The 24,865-nt window shown below is 49.9% G+C and overlaps 1 protein-coding gene across 3 annotated transcripts; it reads right to left on the reverse strand.

Moving 5' to 3' along the window:
- Positions 1–1,483: 1,483 nt before the first annotated feature.
- Positions 1,484–20,133, reverse strand: LYZL4 (lysozyme like 4). Of its 3 annotated transcripts, XM_036267138.1 has the most exons (6): positions 20,020–20,039; positions 10,631–10,741; positions 9,311–9,547; positions 9,051–9,200; positions 7,542–7,620; positions 1,484–1,716 (listed from the first exon to the last, which is right to left on the reverse strand). In XM_036267138.1, the coding sequence occupies exons 3-6, from the start codon at positions 9,447–9,449 to the stop codon at positions 1,647–1,649; spliced, it is 438 nt and encodes a 145-aa protein (XP_036123031.1). In that variant the 5' UTR covers positions 9,450–9,547; positions 10,631–10,741; positions 20,020–20,039; the 3' UTR covers positions 1,484–1,646. The 3 variants fall into 3 exon arrangements, with proteins under 3 accessions (XP_036123031.1, XP_036123030.1, XP_036123028.1); XM_036267137.1 differs by lacking the exon at positions 10,631–10,741 and having other exon boundaries at positions 20,035–20,133; XM_036267135.1 differs by lacking the exon at positions 10,631–10,741 and having other exon boundaries at positions 20,020–20,133.
- Between the last annotated feature and the right edge of the window lie 4,732 nt (positions 20,134–24,865).

The following is a 24,865-nucleotide window of genomic DNA, read 5'->3' on the forward strand; positions in this document are numbered from 1 at the left end:
ACTGGTTACGCTGACCGATCATTACTGACCTCGAGTAAAAGTTCTGCCCCTGAAATTCTAACTTATAGCTCTTTCTTCTCCTTTCTAAAAGTGTCTAAAATAAAAACTACCAGAAGGTCCTGCCTGCCTATTAGGTGGCCATGACTCGCTCATGTCGTTGACTTTTTGTGTAGATGGAAGAGACGAGCAGAGGGTTACGTGCATTATAGTTTGTCCACATAAAGGGACAGTGTGCAGGCGTTAAACACAGTGCTGGTCCCTGTCATAGACCTGGAAATATTCAGACCACAGAAGATCGTCTGAGCCCAGCACAGGACAGACCGTGTTCATAGGAGGAGTCCGAGTTGGAGGACGGGATGCACACTCACAGTGAAGGGGGAGGGTGCGCGGGAAGATTGCCACCAGCCATCCTGCAGCTGCGGGACAATGAAGAAAACTTCCACTTCCAGCAAGGGGCTGGTGGGTGTCTTTACTTTCCTACTTTGCGACCATCTGTACTCTTCAAGTTTTCTTCACCAAATATAGGTTGCTTGTGTCATTTCAAAAGTGTAGAAAATGGAGAGAGGGCAGCCACAAACGGGCGCTGCAGCAAATTTGCACTGGTTTCTACACATCTGACGGTATAGGGGCAAGTGTGTGAAATGCGGTGCGTTCACACAGTGGAATATTAACCGGCACTGGGATTTCATTCTGAAGAATCGCTAACACCTCGGGGAAGCACGTGCTGTCCGCAAGCCCTCCCAGCGCCCTCCAGTGCTCTCCTTCCTGCACAGGGCTGGGGTTAAGGACTGTTCCCTAACCCGCCACAGCTCGGTTCCCGCAGGTGCCCTGGAAGCTCCCTCCTCGGCAAGATCCTCTGAGCCTCTACGCTTCAGAAATGAACCCCTTTCTGCTTCAAATCGAAATGCATCTAGGGGAACAATGTATTACCATGTTTTTCTTTCTAAAAAGAGAGGGACAAAACTCTCCCCGGGGTTTTGTAATGACAGCACTGTTGAAAAAGAAGAACCCCATCTACAGAAAGGGGACCGAGGTGGAATGCCACCAGAGCACGGAGCTGGGGTCTCTGGGTATCCGCACCATGTGCAGATGCTCCTTCTTCATGTTTCTGTATCTTTCACAACTTCTCTGGTGCGAGCGTGTGTTACTGATAACTTCTAAAAACTTAACTTTTTATAAGAGAGAGCAGTCACTGGATTCTCTCCAAAGAAGTGCAAGGAGAATTCTGTGGGCTCCTCCCATCCACCTGTGTCTCCGCGTGGACACGTGTGGATTGGAGGCCTCTCCTCCACTCGGACTCCCCTTTTCTTCGACTCTTTCCTCCCCTTCCCTGTTCAATATTCATAGACACATCTTGTTTTCCAGATCGTTTTCTGCCTCCCAATCCTCCATCTGAGAGTGATAATAAATCATGATCATGGCAAACGACGGTTGTAGTAATGATCACGATATAATTGTGCAAGTGGAGACCTTCGGCCCAGGTTGAGCAAGTGGCTGGTTTATTCTACGTCCTGCATGCCTGAATGAAGCAACTTCGGTCCTTTTTCATCTGGAGCTGTCAACCAGTGAGCTAGATAGTCAACAGGATTAAGTGAAAGCCACACACAGGAAGACGCGACGGGAGTGTCTGGAGGGCCGTCCGGCGGCTACAGCTTGCATCCATCCAACCAGCGGGCCAGAGTGTTGGAGTTCTGGCAGTTGGTGGTCCAGGCGGGCCTGCGGAGAGGAAGTCCAGGGAGTCAGAGCTCAGGATCTCCAGGAGTCCGGCCCCCTGGGCCCCTTTACACCCCGCCAGGCCCCTGGGGCATGGGAGTGCGCCACTCCTGCCGGGGGCATATTTCTCAAGGCTCACATGCATCTCAAGTGTGTCTCTTGCTGCCTCCACCACATCCCGGCATGAATGCTGGTGCTTCCTAGGTCTTCGTGCTCACTCACACCCACCCCAAACCCGCCCCCAGCAACGAACACACCTCTTTCCATGAATCCCACACTATGAGACGGGGAGGAGGAACTGGGAACAGCAAAATTCCCCCAACCCTGCAAGGTCAGTATTTTTAACTTCTCTGAAGTGAGCATCAGAGTTCTGGGACTGGCCCAGGGTCGTATGATGAGCACGTGGCAGACCCGAGATCTGAAACGGGAACCCCTGTACCGGGCCAGGGCCTTGTTCACCTTTCCATGTACCTGCTGCGCCCCTCACCTGCCAGAACTCCGTGCAGCTCCTCAACCTGCCCGGGTCAGCTGGACTGAGCTTCTCCATCTTCTCTCCTGGCACCTCTAAAAGTCACCCCTTATTCCCAGCCCTGTGTCAGCACCCAGACCCCGGGTCCTCCTATCCCAACCCAGAAGCTGTGGGAACCACCAGACCGTTCGGAAGTCTGTTTAGTTGGTCCCACCGCTCAGCTGGGCAGGCCTCCATGAGTCTTCCAGGGTCCTTGGCCCCTTGGGGAATAAAGCAGCAGGGGAAACACACACATATTCTCAGAAATCCCGAGGCTCTCCATGGCCCTGGGCAGGCACTGCCGAAGAGACCCCTGTGGCATGCAGGGTCTCCCTTTCCGTCTGCCCCCACCCTGCAGAGCCGCTGGACTGAGCTCTGGGAAGCACGTGGCTGCTGATTGGCCCACGGAGAGCTCACTGCACTGGGGGTTCTGAGCCAGTAGGAAGGCCTCGAGCAGCCCAGCCCCACATCTCTCTACTTTGTGTGATGCAGTGAGGCTGATTTAGCTCATTAGTGCTTACCCTAGAGAGTCAGCCGAGCTTCCAAATTAATTGGGAAGTCAAGACTAGGTATGAAAGAAAAAATAAATAAAATATATTTTAAAAAAATAAATAAATAAAATAGAAAAAGAAAAAGACTAGGTATGAGAACTATTTCAGAAGATAGTTCACATTAATAAGGGGACTCCCACTTTATTTTTTTTGTGGGACGTGCCCCTAGCAGGAACTGAACCCGAGACTCTCTGGTCCACAGGCCGACGCTCAACCACTGAGCCAAACTGGCCAGGGCAGGGGACTCCCACTTTAAAACACAATAAAAATGGGTAGCTGGTGTGGCTCAGTGGGTGGAGCATGGTCCCATGGACTGAGAGGTCCTGGTTCAGTTCCTGGTCAGGGTACATGCTTGGGTTATGGGCTTGATCCCCACTAGGGGGCATGCAGGAGGCAGCCGATCGATATTTCTCTCTCACATTGATGTTTCTCTCTCTCTCTAAAAAAATCAATAAAAAACACATTAAAAATTAAAAATAAAACAATCAAATCAGTGAAGAAAATGGGTTAATGGATAAGTGATGTTGGGAACACCCACTAGCCATTTGAAAAATATAAAGCTGGATCCCTACTTCACTTTTTTTTTTTATCCTCACCCGAGGACATTTTTCCATTTTTTGTTCAGGTAGAGTGGGAGGGAGAGAGAGGAACAAAGAGAGAGAGAGAAATATCGATGTGAAAGGAACACATCGAGTGGCTGCCACCCGCACAACCGACCAGGGCCGGGGACAAACTGCAACCGAGGTACGCGCCCTTAGCGGGAACCGAACCCGGGTCTCTCAGGACCGCAGGCCGACGCTCTAACCGCTGAGCCAAACCGGCCAGGGCCCTACTTCACTTTTTATACCAAAATAAATTACAAGAAGGCTGAAATTTAAAAATAAAAACATAAAACCATGAAAATTCTGTTTTATAATTGAATTAACAAAAACTTAATATAAGATGTATTTTGTGCCAGGCACTGTTTTAATACAGAGGAAAATATGGTGTGATTTCTTTACAATCTTGGAGTATGGAAAACTTTTCTAACAAGGAGATTTCATAAAAACTCAGAAGCCACCAAAAAAAAAAAAGAAAAAAAAATTGAGAGATTTGATTCTGTGAAAATGTAAACTCCTGCGTGATAAAAAGACCATAAACAAAGTCAAAAGACAAATAATAACCCTGAAAAACTAGTTCACATAGATATGATAGACAAAGGTGTAATAACCCTTAAATTTGTAAAGGACATGTATAAAAATCAATAAAAACAAAACACTATTATCCCAATAGAAAAATGGGCTAAGAAGATAAATAAGCAGTTCACAGAAAAATGGCTGATGAAGACTGAAAAGATGCCCAACTTATTGTGTGGTTTAAAGATGCAAAGCGAACCAGAATGAGATTTTACAAGTCACCATTTCCAAAAACCACACAAGTTGTAATGCTCCAGGCTAATGAGCTGGGTAGGGGAACACAGACCCCCCCCCCCCCCGCCCCGATGTAGTGTAGCTGGAAGAAACGCCCCACCTCCCTCCAAATGCCAATTTAACAATCTGTCCCAACTTTTCAATGCACCGAATGGTCCCAACAAGTCTTCTGCAAGGGATTTCCCTAAGAATACACTTGAAAGAACATAAACATTCTAAGAGCAAGATACTCATGCAGCTGTGTTTGAAACAGCAGCAGGAACAGAAATGGAAACAATCTAAATGCTCATCCATGAGGGGCTGGCAGATGAGCCCCTGCAGCATCAGTACAGCAGGGTACCCAGCCGCTGTTACAGAGATGGCAGAGACTGCTGGGTAGAGATTTGCCAGGATTCACTGCAAGCTCTGTTAATAAGTGAAAAACAGCTGGGTGCAGGTCAGGGTGCACACTGGGATTCCAGGTGTATTTTAAAATATATGCGTGTACATGGTAACAGTGCTGACCTTCAGGAGGCTGCTACTAAGAAATTTGTTTTTGATTTTTCAATTTTAAATATGTGTGTGTTTTTGTATTTTTAGAAATAAATGAAAAAGTAAAAAACAAAAAAAATCTTTAAAATGCCTTCTGGATAATGGCCCCAAATGCAGCCTTGGTCTTTCGAGAAGCGTTTAGGGGGCACCTATTATGTGCCAAGCATAGAGCTAGATGCTGAAGATAGAGAGACAAGAAAAAGACAAAAGTCTCTGGCTGAACTTAGCTCCCAAAGAGACAGGAAAAAGACAAAAAAGGAAAATCCAAAGCCCCGACCTCCGAGATGGACACATGTCCTGTTGCCAGACTCTGGACGAGGTCTCCGCAGCTCCCAGGGCCTGTGGGTTATGGTAAGGAACACCACTCGGGCTTCCACCAGTGAAACAAGCCCACTTGTAGATCTGCCCCTGCTCCACTGGCTGATCCTGCTTGGTAATCCTGAGCCTGCCCCAGCAGGAGAACCGGACAGAATGCTCCGGTTGCCTTCGCATGACCAGATCATGGATCCTCTGTGCAAACCATTGCCATCTCTTCAGAAGCTGGAGCTTGGAAAAGCACAGATCCAGGATCAGTTCCAGTGCTGTGGACATGAATAAAGCATTCCACTTCTCTGAGCCTCTGTTTCCTCTTTTTTAGTGATGATGTTTACGTGACTGTACAAAACTTACACACTGAAGCAGCCAAGAAATTGTAGCTATGATGAAAGAATTTCCTCTTGTAAGGTGTCTTCTGTGGCAAGATGCATCAATGATTTAACAACTGTGGGAAAGGACACATCAGCTGCAAGATAAACCCTAACTGCAGATATAGTAAGATGTAAAATCTGGAAATATGACATTGTTTCTCGATCTCACTGCAGAAGACAATGCCCAGAATCAACCAGCCAGTCTATTGTGAGATGTGGCCTGCAGGGGAAGGCAGCAAAGGCAGGGGAAGGTGGGAATTGGTGACACAGTGTCTACTGGGTAACGTAGACCCGCCATGGAGGTGACAGCAGTGCATCCTAAGAATGGAGAGTTTTTATGTGCTCCACTGGTTCAGCCTATGAGAAAGAACCAGACATGTACATCAGCAAAGTCTCCAAATGGGAAATTGGGCTAAGAGATGTCCGCACCAATCGATGCTGAGATGGATATCTGAGAAGAGGGCCTGACCATCACCCAAGTAGCAGTAAGCAAAGACAAGAAAAAGTCACACCACCTATCTATTTGGCAAACACTGAGTATGGGTAAATCTGTCTTTATTCAAGAAAGGAGAAAAATAACATGAGACCTATGAGGAAATATTATAAGTAGAAAGGGGCGGGCATTATCATGAAATTCAGAGAAACATTCTTTTGAAGACAGCATACTGCAGATCTAGAAGTAAATTTGTTAAAACTGATGTCCTTAATAAGATAACCAGACATGACCTTTGGGAAAAGCCATGGGAGGAAAAGAGATAAAAAAAGACAACAGTGCCCAGCTGGTGTGGCTCAGTGGTTGAACATCAACCCACGTACCACCAGGTCACCAGTTCGATTCCCAGTCAGGGCACATGCCCAGGTTGTGGGCCAAATTCCCAGTGCAGCCTATTTATGTTTTCTCTCATTGATGTTTCTATCTCTCTCTGCCTCTCTCTTCCTCTCTCTATAAAGATCAATAAAGAAAAAAGACAACAACTTGAATTTTAAAAGGAAAATAGTTAGGCTAACACAGAATTGCAGAGAAACTAAAAGTTCAATAACTAAAATTCAACACTTACTCATGATTTTTAAAAATCTTTTAACAATCTGAAAATGGAAAAGAACACTCATAATCTGATCAAAAGTATTTCAGAAAATTTAAAGAAAATACCTCACTCAATGATAAAATATTGAACTTCTTAACTATGAGACTGAGAATGAGATAAGAATGCCATTACTATCTTCGTTCAACATTTACTAGAGATCTTAGCCAATGCAACAAGGCAAGAAAAAGAAAGAAAAGTATTATAGAGCCAAATGTGAAAGATAAAACAATAAAGCTGTTAGAAAAAAATTAAGAAGAATATCCTCATGACCTAGGAATAGGAAAGATTATTTTAAAATATACAAAAATAACCATAAAGGAAAAGCAATGATCAATTAAACTACATTGGATTATGACTAAGAACCTCTGTTTATCAAGACTCCATGAAGAAAATGAAAAGATAACCAGCCCAGGGGATAAAAGAAGATATTTGCAATACATGTATCCAACAAAAAACTTTTATCCAGAATATATCAATAATTCTAACAAATTAATAAGAAAAAGATAACACAATAGAAAACACCCTAATGAGATATCATAAAATGCAAAAGAAGATATGACAAAATTCTTACTCACCTTTCAAATGACAAAGGTTTTGAATTGGTGAGAGTGTAGTGGTAAATAGGCATTCTACTAAACTATTAATATTAGTGCAAATTTGGTATAAGCTTGCTGAAGAGTCATTTTACAACATGTATCAAGGATCTTTTAAAGTATTCAAAAACTCTGTGGGAATATATATGAAAGAAATAGAGAGATACACAGAAATGTATTTCATGGATGTTCATCCTAGCATCCTGTATAACCCTATACAAGATTTGTGTGTGTGTGTGTGGGGGGGGGGGGGGGGGTTTTGTTCAACTTATGGCAATTTGACTGATAACTATTTCCTTCCTTCTGTGGCCTTGGAGTTGTAGAACTCAATGGTATTGTTCTGCTTAACTTGGTGAGTAGGATCCAGGAGTTTGGGACTTCAGATAAGCAGCCAAAATCAGACCAAGATTAAGATTAAAAGGGCAAAAGTCATTAATACAGAATATTTAAAGGTGTACCACTTACCATGCTCCCATTCCTCTTTTTCCTTTTACAATTTTCTTTGCGCATTCAATTGTCTTATTTAAATTTGAATTCAGTAAAGCTGTGGAAAAAATAAAATGGAATGATAGCAATCCACCACTTGGCCACTAAATCGGAGCATGTCAGGGAAGGGACGAGGTGCTCACATTAGGAAGGCTTCTGCGAAATTCCACGAATAAATCTATCCCTAGATTTTTCTCAGATAACACTGGGAGGGGGCAGAATGTGGCCATCTCTTACTAAATCTATTGACTTTTTCTTGTAATCTTTATAATTTTTTATTAAAAATACATGTGTATGGTGAACATCCTTTGCTAGGCATCATAAGAAGTAGAGGGGATAGAATGACCGATACGATAAATCCCTGCCTTCAGAAACTGCCGTCTAGAAGCGGGTAAAGATTATGGTCAATTATAATACAAAGAATATCTGGAATGGTGGGACGTGGAGTGGAAGCATCTAAATTAGACTTGAAGGACCAGGGAGAAGGGTAATTGGGCCAAGTGACATCTAAGAGTAGGTAAAGAAAGAGGGTTGAGGGAATCCCAGAAGGAAAATTGTTCCGGCAGAAGGAACAGCATCTGAGAGGGCCCCTGAGGAACCAACATGGCTACGCATTCCTTCTGTCACCCCCTCCTTGGGACGTAGAAACCGAGACCTCCCACCTGGGACCACAGCAATACCGCCTTCCTTGCGTTCAGTAAGCCTCCCCTTCCCTGTCTAGTCTGACCGCGTTTCTTTAAAACTTTACTTCAGTGCTCCCTGGAGGCTTGTAAACAAAACTCCAAATCCTTGCTTAGCCTCAGTTTGCCCACGTGCCGCTCCGCTTCTCCACTTTCATTGCTGTCCTCCACGACCCCACCATTCGGGACGTGGCAAGGGGCAGGAGACAAAGACAGTGCCCTCCCTGGCGGCGGGTGCTCCGCCCGATTCCCACAGCTTGGCGATGTGATGCATTCCTCTGGCACTTAGTGGGTGCTCGGTAAATGCTCACAGGATGAGTCAGTCTTGGGGAACCACCTCCTCTTGACCACAGGTCCGTGGACCCTCCTACTCGGGCCAAGCTCCCCGTGGATTGGCCCACTCCTGTTCCCTCTCGGGGACCACTTTTGCCTGTCAGAGGGGCAGCTTCTGTTCCCTTGAGCGAGAGTGTGGTGCCAAGCGTGGGTAACGTCAGGCCCAGCCGGAGTCCTCTCCGCTCACCCTTTAGGGTCAGTGGACTCGAAGGCCTGTAGCTTCCTTCCTGGCTCCTCTCAGTATGGTGATACCTCCGCCCATCTGGGTGTGGGTGTCCACTGCTCCGTCCCAGGCCATCTGCTGTGCCTGCTCACAGCCGTCCTTCCTGCCCGGGTACCCCGGCAATGCTGCACTGCCCCCCAAGCCCCCGGCTTCCCTGCTCCAAACTTGTAAAGCGGGGCCAGTAGGAAGGCAGACCTCTGAGGTCCACGCTGTGGCCCCGGTGCCCGGGGTGGACCGGAGGAGGGGACCTACCGGAGCAGGACACGTGGCAGCGGTTCTTCCCCTTGTCGCACCAGTCAGGGTTGCGAATCTGAAAGAGGCCGAAGCCCGTGTAGGAATCACGCGTGTTCTCGTAGACAGCCATAGGGTTGAACTTGCTCTCAAAATAAGCCAGACACACCCCTACGATGGAACAGGAGGCGTGTGTGGTTCGGAGGAGGGCTGGAGCGGGGGAGCCTGGGCAGGGGGCAGAGGGAGAGGGTGAGGGGGAAGGTCTGAGGGGGCCCACTCACAGTTTTCTAGGCTGTAGCCCTCATAATCACGCAGGCCTCCTTCTTGGAGCCTCTTAGCCACCGTGCAGCGTCCCAGGACCGCCGCGCCGCTTGGCACCACCAGACAGCCGAGGAGGGAGAGAACCACAGATGCCTGCATGTCTCCAGGGTCCCACAGCGCAGCTCGGGGCAAGAGCGCCAGTGGAGCCGGCAGAGTCTCCGACAATTTCTAGCAGGGTCCCAGGGACGCGGCTTCCGCTGAAGGAAAAGAGAGCGCTGTGGGAGTGGGGTGCCCCCTCCCGCATGTTCAGAAAAACGGGAGCCCCACTGGCTTCACTGCCACACTGCTGCCCCACCTAAACCTTGCTCCATGTTGAGGCCTCCACCCAGGTGCCGCCTCCTTGAAGCCTGATGCACTCCTTTGAGAACATACCCTCTCTGAGCCCTTATTGCCCTGGGAATCACTTCCTTAACACCTAGGCGGTGACTGTCCTGTCTGTGCTACGTCCCATCCCTCAGACTACAACGTGCAATTGGGAATGAGAACGCGGCTCCTTCCGAGCATGTCTCAGCTGGGCCGTCGCTGGGCCCTGCTCAGCACCCTTCACGGGGATGTGTGCTGTCCTCCAGCCTGTTCACCTTCGCCAGGGCTTCCCGACCGGACACTGGGCTGGACACTCTGTCCTGGGGCTTCCTGCGCACTGAGGTTGCTTAGGAGCCAGTAACTCCACCCCTTCGGGTGTGACTACCACGGATGTGTCAGCATTGCCTAATGTCTCCTGGGGGGACAAAACTGTCCCCTGTTGAGAACCAATGACTTAAATGTCTAACTTGGGCCAATGTTGGAAATAAATGAGTATATTCATGGATTAGAAGAACCACACTTTCTTTTTTTTTTAAATTTTTTTTTCTTTATTGATTTTTAGAGAGAGAGAGAGAAATAGAAACATCGATGAGAGAACATCGATTGGCTGACTCCTGCATGCCCCCCACTGGGGATTGGGCCCACAGCCTGGGCATGTGCCCTGACCAGGGAATCGAACCAGTGACCTCTTGGTGCCTGGGTCGATGCTCAACCACTGAGCCACATCGGCTAGGCAAAGAAGAACCACACTTTCAAGCCACGTGATTAATTACAGACATGACAAGCACACCAAGCACACCGCTGAGGAGGCCTAGCATCTCAGTGCTCAGAGTTGGAGTCAGGTTGCCTGTGTCCAAACCCCAGCTTTACCCCCTCAGTGGCTGGAACCTGAGTGATCCCAGGAGTGAACTAAGACAGTTACTCAGTCTCTCTGTGCCTGTTCCCTCACCTGCAATAGAGGTGAAAGTAACACTCACCTCATTGCCTTGATTTAGAGAGTAAATGAGTTGACTCTGCAGAGCGCTCCATCTCCCATGGACACTCGTTTTTTCTGAGACCTGGTGCACTCCATGCCCTTAGCTCACTAACTGTATCCCAAACAGAGAAGTTTATGTTTACATTTCCCAGCAAAGCAAACAATGTTTTCGGGCAGTGTCTGTCTCTCAGAGGGCAGGCTCCATCTTGGCTCATGAAAGGCACACTAAGTCCTCTCTCCCTCCCTCTTCCCCAGCGGACAATTTATCGAGAGCCCTGTGCCCTGTTCTTCCAAAGCCTCTCCACCTCTCGCCATCTGCACACTACCCTCGTCCAGGTCATCACCATCTCTGACGTCTGTGGAGGTTTCCTGACTGTTCTCCTTCACTCCACGCTCCTCCCTGGCTCCCTCTCCCCGTTCTCCACACAGCATGGAAAGACCTTCTTAAAAATACGTATCCCGTCATATCACCCAACTCCAGTGAACTCCCCTGTACCTTCATTCCCCCCTCCCTGTACTTTAAATAAGATCCTAACTCCTCAACTTGGCCAACAAGACTTCCTGATCTAGTCCCTGGGAACCTCTCCAGCCTGACTTCACACCTCTCCCCTCACCCTCACACCACGATGTTCACCTTGCATGCTTTTCTTGAACATCCCAATCTCATTCCTACCACAGGTCCTTTGAACATGCTGTTTCTCCTTTCTGAAACATGATCCCCCCCAACCACCACATAGCTTGCTCTTTCTGGTCATGGTCTCTGCTCCAGTGAACTCACCGCCTCAAGTAGAATTCCTCGACCACTGCCCATCACAGACAATGGTTCTTATTTTCTTCGTACTAGAAGTCAATTTCTGAAATTACCTTGTTTATTTGTTCACTTGTCTACCTCCCATTACTAGAGTGTAAGCACCGGAGACGCAGGAACCTGGTCTGTTTTGTTCTCCACTGTATCCCCAGAACTTAGGACTGAGCCTGGTGCACAGTATGTGCTCAGCAAATCTCTCTGGAATGACTGAACGAACAAAAACCTACTCTTCCCAACTAAACTGTCATTGGATGAGTAGTAAGTGTATTTGCTGGTGAGTGTCACCTACATTTGGGTATTGTCACACCTGTCCCGGTTCCTGTCCACCATGTACCTGCTTACCAGTCCACCGGTCCTTCTGCAGGTCTTGGTGCCTTCTCGGGGGAGGGAAGGAACAGCTGTGGCAGCTTTAGTCTTTGTTATGGGAAAATTGCTCTCCCTCCACTCAGTTCCCTGGGTTTTTCAGATGCCACTTTTTCATAACCCCTTTGCCTTCACCCAAGAGCTTCTGAGCCCTAAGTCCTTCTCCATGGCCTGGTCTTCTAGAATCTTTTCTATGACATCAGTTATTATGCAACAGAATATTCTGAAGCAGGGAGAGGCCTGACACCATAACATTTATTTATTATTTATTTAAATATTTTTTCTTTATTGATTTTTAGAGAGAGAGGAAGAGAGAAGGAGAGAGAGATAGAAAAATCGATGAGAGAGAACATCAATTGGCTGCCTCCTGCATGCCCCCCACTGGGGATCAGGCCCACAATCTGGGCATGTGCCCTGACTGGGAATCAAACCAGCGACCTCAACCAATGAACCACACTGGCCGGGCGATCAAACATTTGTATTTGTTTTCTATTGCTGCTGTAATAAGCGACCTCAAACTTAGCAGCTTAAACAACACAAATGTATTGTCTTAAAGTTCTATAGATCCGAAGTCAGACCTGAGTTTCACGGGCTAACATCAAGGTGTCAGCAGGGTCATGCTCCTTCCTGGGGACTCTTGAGGAGGGTCTGTTTCCTTGGTCATTCCAGCTTTTGGCAGAACAAAGTTCCTTGTAGCTGTAGGACTGTGATCCCATTTCCTTGCTGGCTGGCAGCTGAGGGCCACCCACAGTTCTTGGCCATACCACCCCACCCTTCCTCGAGCTTCAAGGCCAGCAAGAATGGTCAGAATCCTCTCACACTCTCCTGCTCCTTCTGCTGTTGTATCTCCCTGACTCTCCTTCTGCCTCCTCTCCCACCTTTGAGAGCTTGTGAGAGGGCAGGACGATCTAGATTTGGGGAAAGGTTTTGTCTCAAAGCTCTCAGGGTGAATTGACTAATATCCTGAATTTTAATTTTTTTTTTTTTTATCCTCACCCGAGGATGTTTTTTCCATTTTTTGTACAGATAGAGTGAGAGGGAGAGAGAGGAAGGGAGAGAGAGAGAGAAACATCGACGTGAAGGGACACATCGAGTGGCTGCCACCCGCACGACCAACCAGGGCCGGGGACAAACTGCAACCGAGGTACGCGCCCTTAGCGGGAACCGAACCCGGGTCTCTCCGGACCGCAGGCCGACGCTCTAACCGCTGAGCCAAACTGGCCAGGGCAATATCCTGAATTTTAAAGGCAAAGCATTTTTAAAAAGCCATAAACCAAAGCTGCTGACTACCACCACACTGGCCTCCCAACCCCGAGCGTTGCTGGGAAATCGCAGACTAGCGTCAGCCTCCGAACCACTGGCTGCTTGGGCACACACCAGTCATTCACCTCCCTGGCCCGAGTCTTCCAGCAAAGCTGCCGGGGTCTCTCCTTCCAGGTGGAGAACAGCTGAACGTACACGACGGCCGCCCTCACCTCCAACGTACAGACGTGTGCACAAGGGGCCCTGCCAGCTGGGCCAGCACAGCTTCGGTTTTTCACAGGATCACTCGTCCACCGTCACCCAACAGCAAGATAGATTTGGCTGGTCCGAGTCCCAAGTCCCTTGGAGGAGCCAGGAGCACCAAACTGGGGCCTATCTCAGCCACTTATAATGCAGACATAGGGGGCCAGCCCTGAGCCCCTGAGTCTCATTTGCCCTCAGTTGTCCCTCAGTTCGCACCCCCCCTTCCCGCCCCAGCCCTAGCTGGATTTCTCTGGAACGTTCCCCAACAGATGGATCTCCATCTGCTCTGCCGACATGACCAGATAACACACTCTATAATTACATGTGTATCTGTGTCAATATCTGTATCTATATCTATATCTGTACAGTGTCTGCAAAAAAAAAAAGTCCCTGGAGACAAGACAAGATGCTGGCCAGCCAATCCTGCAGACACTCAGAAGCATCCAAGATAGAAGTTCCCTTTGAAAGGATCAAGTTTACCCGCATTCAAAATCGTTTCTGTCTGTGGAGCCCCTGATGAGAAGCAGCCGCACACAGAGGCCCGCACGGGCTCACTGTCCTCACTTCCTGTCCGAGCGGTCCACAGGGGCCACATCGGGACTGGAGGATGATGCATCCGGTTCATCGTGTTATTCACACCTGAGCAAGACGGAAACAGGGCCAGGACCAGGATTAGAACTCAAGGCTTCTGACACCCACAGAAGAGCGTTGAGAACACATTTCTGATGGTCCAGCCAAAGCCGCCCCTCAGAGGAACTCTGATAGTACTTTGGGCAGAGACCCCTGGATTGTAAAGAAGGTGGGACTTGCCCGTGGCCTATGGGTGGGTGTGTGACCCAGTTGTGGCCAATAAGGTGTAAGGGAAGGTGCACTGGGGAGAGGGGACTTCTGGGGATGACGTTCCCCTGGGTCGGAGGCAAAGGAGAGGCCCTGTTCTAGGCCACCTGCTTCTCCTTGGAGCTCAGCTGCACAAGATGTGATGTTTGGAGTTGCTGCTGCCACTTTATGACACGAGGGGACCTAGAGAAGGGCACTGACGTCAACTCTGAGCCCGCCACCACCACTGGTCCCTCGATCAGTATCAGCAGCTGCCCACCTCCAGGCTGTGCAGGGAGCGCCGAGCCCATCGCGGGACCCCCAGTGACGCATTGTCCTTGCTGCTGAAAGCACCTCCCACTGATCCGAGGGACTTGTGTGAACCTGCCAGACGTTCACCTCCACGTCCAAGCACTTTAGCTGTGGTTGGTCTAGTTTAAAAATATTTGGCTTCACCTGAAATGGCATCAGGAAGAAAAGAGCCCCGTTTTTGTGTAGTCACAGGGAGCTCGTCGGAGGCAGAGTGTGCTCACAGCCTTGCGGCAGGAGGGACGCAGCCGTGTTCTTTCATGAACACTCCCCTTGTTCCCTGTGTCAGACAAAGACTCTCGGCTGCCTACAGGGCACCGAGGTGGGAGGAGAAAGACGTCCGGCTGTGCCAAGAGAAATGCTGAGCAGGGAGCAGGCAGGGGACCCATCACGACCCGAAGTTCAGGCAGGGTGGGAGGAACAACATCGTCCCCGTGTGTGTGTAGGGGGGCTTGGGAGCCCAAACCACAAAGGGGATGAGGTGGGGTGACCAACTCTCCCCATTTGTCTGGGACTGAGGCATGTTAAGAGATACAGGACTTTCAGTGTTAAAATTGGGGGAGTTCGGGTTGTGGAGTCTCTAAAGTAGTTACTTGAACACCTGAGTTACACAGGAGATGGAGCCACACCTGCTCAACCCTCTCACCCCTGCCACGAGGGGCTGGAGCAGCAGAGCCAATCTGGCCTGGGGTCTGGCGGATTCAGGACAAATTATCTTCAGTGGCTCTGTGAGGTCTGCAAGCACAGAAGGCAATGAAGGGAGGGATGGATGGATGGATGGATGGATGGATGGATGGATGGATGGATAGATGGATGGGTGGGTGGGTGGATGGATGGATGGATGGATGGATGGATGGATGGATAGGTAGATGGATGGGTGGGTGGGTGGGTGGATGGATGGATGGATGGATGGATGGATGGATGGATGGATGAATGGGTGGGTGGATGGATGGATAGGTAGATGGATGGGTGGATGGATGGATGGATGGATGGATGGATGGATGGATGGATGAATGAATGGATGAATGGGTAGGTGGATAAATGGATGGGTGGGTGGATGGGTGGGTGGATGGGTGGGTGGGTGGATGGATGGATGGATGGATGGATGGATGGATGGATGGATGGATAGGTACATGGATGGGTGGATGGATGGATGGATGGATGGATGGATGGATGGATGAATGGGTAGGTGGATAAATGGATGGGTGGGTGGATGGGTGGGTGGGTGGATGGATGGATGGATGGATGGATGGATGGATGGATGGATAGGTACATGGATGGGTGGATGGATGGATGGATGGATGGATGGCTGGATGGATGAGTGGATGGATGGATGGGTGGATGGATGGATGGGTGGATGACTCCAACAAAGTACTACTTATATGACAATTCTGTTTTGACACAACTATTTTCCATTGACTAACATATAAATGCCATCAACTGACAAACCCTGGTGAGTCTACTACCTTCCCCTGCTGGGCCCCACAGGGCAAAGGAAACCCACATGAGGCCAGAAAGTTTAAAAATCACATTCACACACATGCCACACTTGTACCTTTCTGCCTTGATGCAAGTTGCTTCCCACCGGAAGCGCGTGAGCACAGAAAGGATGAACTACAATCTAGAAGCCCGTGCCCAGCGCCAAAGAAGAGGGGCCCCTGCAAGCAGCATTGAGGTGGTGCTGACCTTGCCTGTGGCGCAGGCGCTGGGGCATGGCTCAGACGGGTCATCTGTATGCTCCTGATAGCCCTGAGAGGTGGGTGCGCGTATCACCCCATCTCACAGAGGGGGCACCTAATGCTTACAGAATCTAGGCGACCAGCCAAGGAAGTGGTGGGTCCCACGCTTGTCAGGCTCTGGAGGCCACCCTCTTAGCCCAGGCTCTGCTGTTGTTTTGTTCCAGAGGCTGGGTGAGTCCTGACGCTGTGGCTTCCAGCCGTGTGACCGAGGGCAGCCCTGGGCTGGCCTGTGGGTCCTACAGACGGGAAAGGAAGCAGCAGGCCAGACAGGGTTGACCCTGATTAAAATCCAAAGTGCGAGTTGGAGGGGAAATGAGGGCCGGCTATTTACACCAATAAACTCATCTCCCGGCAAACGCAAAGGGCACGGGTGGTGAGGCTGTGTGTGTTTAAACTTCAATGGATCTGCTATTGTGGCCACTCAGGAAGTCGCGGACTCCGCCAGCAGCCCAATGTTTGCTCATCCGCCACTATATCAGCCAGGGGGCTGACATTATCTGGTGTCGACAGCGCACGGGCTGGGCCCTGGCCTGGAATGAGCAGATATCAGCCGTGTGAGGCCGTGGAACCGGTCCAGAGAAATAATTCCCAGGGGGCCTCTCCTTAGCCAGGACAAGCAGCTCTCCGTCCCTGGGCAGGTGGGCTGCAGAGAGCAGGTGGGGGCCGGGTCCCCGGGCGCAGCATGAGCTTGCCCTCTGTGACAGCTTGGGGCGGCCTCTGCTGTGGCCCAGGCAGGGGGCTTTCTTAAGAGAAAAAAGGGGGTCGATGGCTTCTAGAACTTGAAGAAATGCTCTATGCTACATTCTAATCAGTATTTACTATCTCTAGTAATCCAAATGGGTTCACCCATAAAAGGTAGATTCTGCATCTGCGTTGAAAGTATTGAGGTAGACGGCACAGATACGAAGTCTCGGTTGGAGCCTGGGACCTGGGACTGAGCCACGAAGTGCATCCGATTCCCTTGGCTAGAGAGATTGGTTCACGGGCAGGCGCATGGACCCATGCAGGGGTGGGCCACGCAACTGAGTTTGGTCTCTGCAGCCAGGCAGACCTGAGAGAGAATCCTGGCCCTTCCACCCACGATTTCATGCCACCTCTGAGTCTCCGTTCCCCATCTATAAAAATGGGCGTATTAACACCTCTCCTGCAAAGCTGCTGAGAGAATTTGAGGGTTCTATCTTCCCCCTGAAGAAGTCAGGTTCAACTCTTCACCATCCACAAAAATCACTGTCAGAGTACCGGGGCATCTACTCATTGTTTTGAAAATTAGCAAAAGGAAAGAAGCAAGCATGCATCATGCTTCTCCTGTTCACACTGTAACTCGAGGGAACAGAACGTCGAGAGGAAGAACTCTGGATGGATGTGAGCCAATAAGCGAAGAAGGGATATGGAATTAGAACCTCACCATTTGCGAGCCCGAATGAACGAATGGGCCTGGGCACTGGCCATCGATGGCTGCCCACATTTCAAAAACAGAAACACCATACCATGTCTGTCTCCAGAAAAAAACAAAACAGTATCATGGGAAGTGGTCTTTCCAGAAACATTGACCAAGCCTCTGGTCAAGCCTCTATCAAACCACCAATTTCCAAGAAATATAGGGGACAGAAGAACTGGTTATATGTCACCATGGAAATACAGTCAACGCAATCCAGACTGTAAGAGATTCTACAGGTGAATAACCTAGTTTCTTCAATACATACATTGCAAGAAATCAGAGAGGGTGATTGGAAAATAAAAAGGAGAGAAACAGCCGTGAAGCTCCAAGGGAAAAAACAAAGCAAAAATGCTTGTTGAAAAAGACAGATTTCAAACCTAGTTGGGAGGTGGGGGAGGAAGGACAGAAATCACAGTAACTTTGTTTCCTCAAAAAAAAAAAAAAAAAAAAAAGGATGTGACCATGAAAACGAGTAGGAATGGGTTGAAACAGCAGCCTTGACAGCTAGAACTGAATAGAAATAAGAGGGAGTGGGAAAAAAAGAAAAAGATAAAATAAAATGCATTTGATCCACAAGAAGAGCACAAAAAGTATTTTCCAATCAGTGGGGAGGATGCTGAGTTTGGCAAAATGGGAGGATTCTCAGGCTGCCCCCCGCTATGTAAAACGGGGGCGGTGGGGGTCGCTCAGGACTCGGGACAGCGCCCGCTGGCCTGTAGAATAAGCAAGACAGGCTTCTGATAGATTCTCCGCCGCCCTGGAAGCCAAACCTCCCCGGGGCTGACCTCCTCCTCACAGCGCTGCGCCCTCACACCCCCCTGCTGGGCAAGGTCTAAACCAGACCCTTCAAGCCGAGGCCCAGGACCTCGCTGTTCTTTTCCAATCCTCGGGTCACTCTCCTCCATACTGAACCACGGGATGATGCATGCGAGGCTTTGGGGTCCTTTAAAAAGCATCTCCATTGGACACACAAGCGCCCCGGGAAGCTTGCCAAATGCAGCTTCTGGGTGGCAGGTCTGGAGGACCCGAAACCAGCGTTCTTTCCCAAGCTCCCAGGAGATGCCGGTGCTGTCCCCCAGACCACGCGTCCAGGGCAGGACTTCAGACCGGACTGTCCAGTCCCGCAGCCACTAGCCAAACCCAGTACAATTCAACCCAGCACACTACCCCCATGTCAGGTGCCCGATAGCCAGCCTCTCACACAGAGCAGAACGGAACCTTCTCATCATCACGGAAAACTCCCCGGCCAATGGCTTCCCGGGAGAAAGCCCCCCTCTTCCTTGCTGGCCAGACATCCCGAGTTCCTGTCTGTGGGATCGGAGTTTCATTTCCACAACATGTTGCTGGCTGATTTCGGCCAGCCCAGCCTCCACACCCAGTTCATCTTTGGTCTTGGCTGCCCACAAAGAGTGTCCCCCACTTTGAAAATATAAAGGGGTCCAAGATGCAACATGCTATTTAATTCCAGCCACTAGCACAAGGTAACCATCTCGCAGGGCCACGGGCTCATGGACTGCCAGGGCAGTTGTCAACCGCGTTTGAGTCATGGTTCTTGGAAAACCAAGATATGAGCCTTTGACTTAAGAGCTTCTCCAGCCTTTCAGAGGGGAAGGTAAAGTGAGGACCAGCCCTGGCTCGCAAGGACACTTGGCAGCGCACAGGCCAACAGCTCTGTGGTCCTGGTTTTACATTCTTATCTGTAGGGAAGGAAGATGAAGGTTCTTCCCTCTTTGTAAAAGGCACATGGAGACCCTCTGTCTCATCAGGGAGCCACCTCACCCAAGGTCATGTCCCCTTCCCTGTGGCTGAATCCAGTGCCTGATCAATGCAGGGATATACAAGGGAGGCCCCCGGGCCCCAACTCAGAGTAACTCTGAAGGTCCCTCCCAGCTCCAGAGCAGCTCCCAGAGTTGGCTGAGTCTCCGGTGAGACCACATGGCAACCCAGCTTCTGCCTCTGCCCAGCCCTGTTTCCATCCCCTCCCCTCCACGGGACACACCTTAACAAACACCCCGCAGGCTAATCTCCACACAGAACCTTCTTCCTGGGGAACCCAAACTGTGAGAGCCCCCCTTTGGCTATCTTTGGGCTATGCCTAATTTTCAGGGGTGTTTGTGAACCCAAGGCAACAAGGTGAGAGAAGGGGAAGAGATGATGCAGTCTTTTTCATCTCTCCACACTTCATTCTCGAGACACCCAACATCCCACATGGTCCTCAGAGGCTCCTTTACCCTGGTCACTGCCTTTGGGGGACAACTCTTTTTCAGTGTGTCTTCCAGTCTCCTGGACACATGGGAACCATTCCTCAGCTCCCACACCACGCTGGGACTCGGGGTCTCTGTCTAAAGCTCCATATTTATGTGCCCACCACACAGCCATCTCTTCAGAGTCCTGATATTTCCCAAGCTCACCCCCAGAAGCGGTACCAATCTGCTCCCAGATCTCACAAAACTCTTCCGGGATTCCTGTGTCCTCACTGGGGCTTGGCCTGGGGAAGGGAGCAAGGCCCAGGGCCCCTCTGTGGCAGGTTACAGATGGCTAAAAATTCTGTGGCATTGCTCCCTTAAAAGATAAGATAAGACTCGGCCCTGGCTGGTTTGGCTCAGCAGTTCGAGCATCGGCCAGGGGACCAAAGCGTTGAAGGTTTGATCCCATCCTGGTTGGGGTTGTGCGGGAGGCAGTCGATTGAGGTTTCTCTCTCACATTGATGTTGCTCTCCCCTCTCCCTCCCTCCCTCCCTCCCTCCCTCCCTCCCTTCCACTCTATCTAAAAGTCAATGGGAAAATATCCTCCGGTGAGGAGTAACAAAACAAAAAAAGGGCCCTGGCCGGTTTGGCTCAGCGGTTAGAGCGTCGACCTGCGGTCCTGAGAGACCTGGGTTCGGTTCCCGCTAAGGGCGTGTACCTCGGTTGCAGTTTGTCCCCGGCCCTGGTTGGTTGTGCGGGTGGCAGCCACTCGATGTGTTCCTTTCGCATCGATGTTTCTCTCTCTCTCTCTGTTCCTCTCTCTCCCTCCCACTCTACCTGAACAAAAAAATGGGAAAATGTCCTCGGGTGAGGAAAAACAAAAAAAGGTCAGATTCAAGGTCTGCTCTTGAATGAGCTTTGCGACTGCTTTCAACACTGTCCCGGCAGGAGTAACCTTGTGACTTTCTACCTGTCGCTGGGCCCAGGCCCAGACTAAATGTTGTCTGTGTGGCTACACTGTTTTGTCTGCCCAGGAAATTTTAAAGGCTGGTCTCCATTTGCTTTTTATTTGAACAGGGGGCTCAGGGGGCATGGGCTTCTCTCACGATGGCCCAAGGCCCAGGTTCCTGCCTCTTGAAATACCCCTTCTGAAGGCCCTGCTGGGCACCCCCACACCCCGGTCTGCTCTTCCTGGCACCCGTGCCAGCATCTTTCCCGTTCTCCTCTCTGCACAGCGGGGCGCAGCCTCTCAGCAAAACGACCCCAACATGGACGGGTCTGGCCTCGGGTCCCGTGGCAGCACAGCTGTTTTACAGGGTTTTCATAAACAAAGTATCTCCGGCGTTGCAAAAATTAATCTAGTGACTGATCAAATGGAGGGCTCATAAAAATAAAAGTGCTGTGACTGCAACTGCGTGGATGGAAAACCTCACTCTTCTCTGGAAACTAATTGCTCCCGGAGGGCTGGCGGCGAATAATGAGCAGTGAAGGGAGCCAGGATTATTTATAAAGATCTGGCTCCTGTGGCTTTGATACATTTATCATGAAATGTCCTACAGAACCTCAACCCCAGTGGGAGCCCCTTGTCACTGTGATCACAACTCGAGATGGGTTTAAGAGGCTGCCCTGGGCTGGGTTTCAAAAATCAAATGCCTGGTGTGTGTGTGTGTCTGAGAGAGAGAGAGAGAGAGAGAGAGAGAGAGAGAGACCGTAAAGGCTTTGGAAATGCAGAGAACGGACTGTTTGAAAACACATCTCACCAGGGTCTGCAAGTCGTTGAAACATATATTCCAAGTCCCCACTCATTTTCCTCCCTGCCACCCTTGACTAAAAAGACACAGGAAGATCTACCTTTCTGGAGGTCAGTATAAGCTTCCGACCTAGAAACCAAATGGACATCAGTGATTCTTGGGGATAAATAGATAAAACCTTAGAGAAAAACCTCAGTCCCACCAGGACTCATGGCCCCAGTGATCTCTGCAACCATCTGCCCTCAACCTGGCCACCACCTGCGTCCAGCCGGCTGGAGCTTTCATTACACATATGAAGTGTTTTTAGTAAATAACTTGAGGGAAGAGGGAGAAGTCAGGGGGAGGAGTCATCACCTGAGCGCTCTGGGCCCTCTCCAGGTCGCCCTGGGCAGTGTTCACAGGCCCTGGAAGAAATGTCTCCGTAAACTCATGACAAGTCACATCTTGCTCCTGAGTCACGAAGCTGCCAGGGTCCAGGCAGTACTGGGGAGGGAGACCCTGAGCAACTGCATGACCCCGATGCCGTCTGGCAGGATGCGAAGTCCCCACTCCTGGCCCCGGGCGCAGAGGGTGCTTCTCCACGTGGACCACAGGACAGCCGAGTCGATCTGAGACACAGCCGCCTCAGCCGCAGACCTACCAAGAAGTGGGAACCCTCGGCCTGACCAGTGATGGGGAGCAAGATCGGAGTGAGGCCGAGCTAGGCTTTGAGGAGAAAATCTTGGAGAATACCTGGGGGCCTCGGCGGGTGGGTGGAGGACTGCCGGCGAGGTGGGCTTCGGTGGGAACACCCAGAAGGCTTCTCTGCGGTTGAGGGCACCATGACCTAGAGTCGTACTCCTGCCCAGAACATCAAGGGTGTGTTGTGTCTTCTGTGGACCTTATGTGGGTCATGTTAAGTCCTGCTCACGGGGACAGTTGGGAGGGCAAGGGCCTCCCAGGGAGGGAGCTGTGACAGTGGGCACTCCAAGTCAACCCTACTGTCCTACCTCCATCCGCCTAATCTTGGTGGGGTCTCAAACAGCAGCTCGGGGGTGGGGGTGAGGGGCGGGGAAAGCAGAAGTCACTCCTCCGTCCCTGAGTGAGACAGCTGCCAACCACAAGCCTCAGCTTGGAGAGAAGTCCTACCTTCCAGCAATGTATTCTGTCTTTTTATTCTGTCTGTTTGGTGACTTAACAGCTTGGGGCTTGGAGGGATCGTCCCTCCCAGGGTTAGTCACTTCTTAGAACTGAATGAGCGTGCACCTTTCATGTGCAAAACAACAAAGGCAGAGCCCATACCCACCTATTCTATCCTATTCTTACTCTCTGGATCACTGTCCAAGGCCCTAATCACCCCAGGGCCAGGTTCCAGGCAACCAGGGCCAGCCCCTGCACCCCAGAGCCAGACGAAATTATTCAAATTAGCCAATCCCAGACCTGCTTAGCCTGGGGAGTGGCCCCTCCCCTCACTCCCTCGGCCTCCCTGCGCTTCCTTCTGCGTGTGTCCCTGGCCGTGGCCTGGCCCCTCTCTTGGGATCCACCAGTGAAATAAACTACTTTCTCAGGGCAGTTGCCTCGACCTGTGGCCTCACCACATCCGAATAATAATAAAACGTGCATTTTGAAACATTGGAGGCCAAGGCTCTGATGAGTAGCCACCGCGGGACGCAGTCTCCCTGTTAACGCGAAGTGACCGGACAGCGGCTGTTACCAAAGTCTGGGTAGGGAACCAGCTGCTCACATGTCTGTTCAGAAGCTGGAGAAAGTCTGAGGATGTTTTAAAGGACTCTCTGAGGCAAAAGTTAAGTTGCATTCTGATTATGATGAGTGTTACTTATTCAATGTAACAATTTCAACCGCATCTTCAATCCTAGTTTATTACTCACAGCGTGGGATGTGGAAAGAGAAAAGTTCTACAGATTGGAACCTTCCGGGGGCTTCGGAGAAGGGACTTTGCAAACCACGATCACACGTGTAACTGCCCTGTGCTCCCTTGAAGGGTCACGTGCTGGTAGAAAAAGGAAAAAAGGGTTGGGTATGAGGAAGGGGGTCAGGCCTGTTCAACCTGAATATTTTGAGAAAAATGACACCGTGAAATCCGAGAGCCGACGTTAATGTGCGCCTGCTGTTTGTTGTCCCTGGGAGTGTGAAGAAGGGTTCCAGAGAAATGAGACCCTGACAGGTGAACAGCCACCGGGTGAGGGGCAACTACTTTGGAAACCATTCTACAGTTTCTCAAAAGGCTAAATAAACATCGAGCTACCATTCGACCCAGTAATTCCACGTCTAGGTATATACCCAAGAGAAAGAAAATATGTGTCTGCTCAAAATCTTGTGCGTGAATGTTCATACCAGCATTGTTTATAACAGCCAAAAAGTAGAATCAACCCAAATGTCCATCACCCGCTGAACACATAAACAAAGCGAGGTGTAGTCACACACGTTGGCGAGAATATGATGAAATATTGTTCAGCAATAAAACTCCATGGAAGAACCTTGAAGACATCACGCTAAGCGAAAGGAGCCGCACGCAATGGCCTTGCATCGCATGATGCTATTCACATGAAATGCCCAGAGTAAGCAAATCAAAGAGACAGGAAGTAGATTAGCAATTGCCTAGGACGGTGGGGGGGACTTGGAGGGAAATCCAGAAGGTTCATGGGTACAGGCTTCTTTTTTAGAATTAAGAAAATGTTCTCAAATCAACTGTGGTGGTGGTCACATAACAAGGTAAGTTACTTATCCTCTTAAAGCTTCCGTTTCCTTATGGATAAAATAGGGATATTTTATTATAGAACCTTATTGTGAGGGCTGAATAAGAACATGTATATCAACTGCTTAATAAGTATTAGAACACAGGCAAGAGCACACTCAATAAACGGATGATAATAGTAATAAAGGATGTGTCTTGCATGCCCTCAGAGGTCTGTTCATTCTTTCATTCATTCATTCATTCATTCATTCATTCACTCATTCAGTGAATACATACCCAGGGCCGCTCTGTATCTGACAATGTTCAAGACACAGGGGATACAGCAACAAATAAGTCAGAAAAAACTTCTGCTCTGTGGATTCACATTCTAGTGGGGGAGAAATTCTAGACAGATGGACGGCAGGCCTCAGAGAGGGCCCTCCAGGTCTCCTCACTTCTAGTGTTTGCACACTGGCCTTTAAACGAGGTTTTGTTGGAACCACAAACCTCAAAGCTAAAAACCCCACTCTATTCTCAAGACATTCCAAGCTCCGTCCTGGGGCAAACGTGGCATCTCGTGTTCTTTCCCAATTTGGTCCTAAGGACCTGAGTTCAAACAGGCCCCTTCCATTCCTACAGAACTGAG

The sequence above is a fragment of the Molossus molossus genome, unplaced genomic scaffold, assembly GCF_014108415.1.
Source record: "Molossus molossus isolate mMolMol1 unplaced genomic scaffold, mMolMol1.p scaffold_m16_p_18, whole genome shotgun sequence".
In the NCBI taxonomy this organism is placed as follows: domain Eukaryota; kingdom Metazoa; phylum Chordata; class Mammalia; order Chiroptera; family Molossidae; genus Molossus; species Molossus molossus.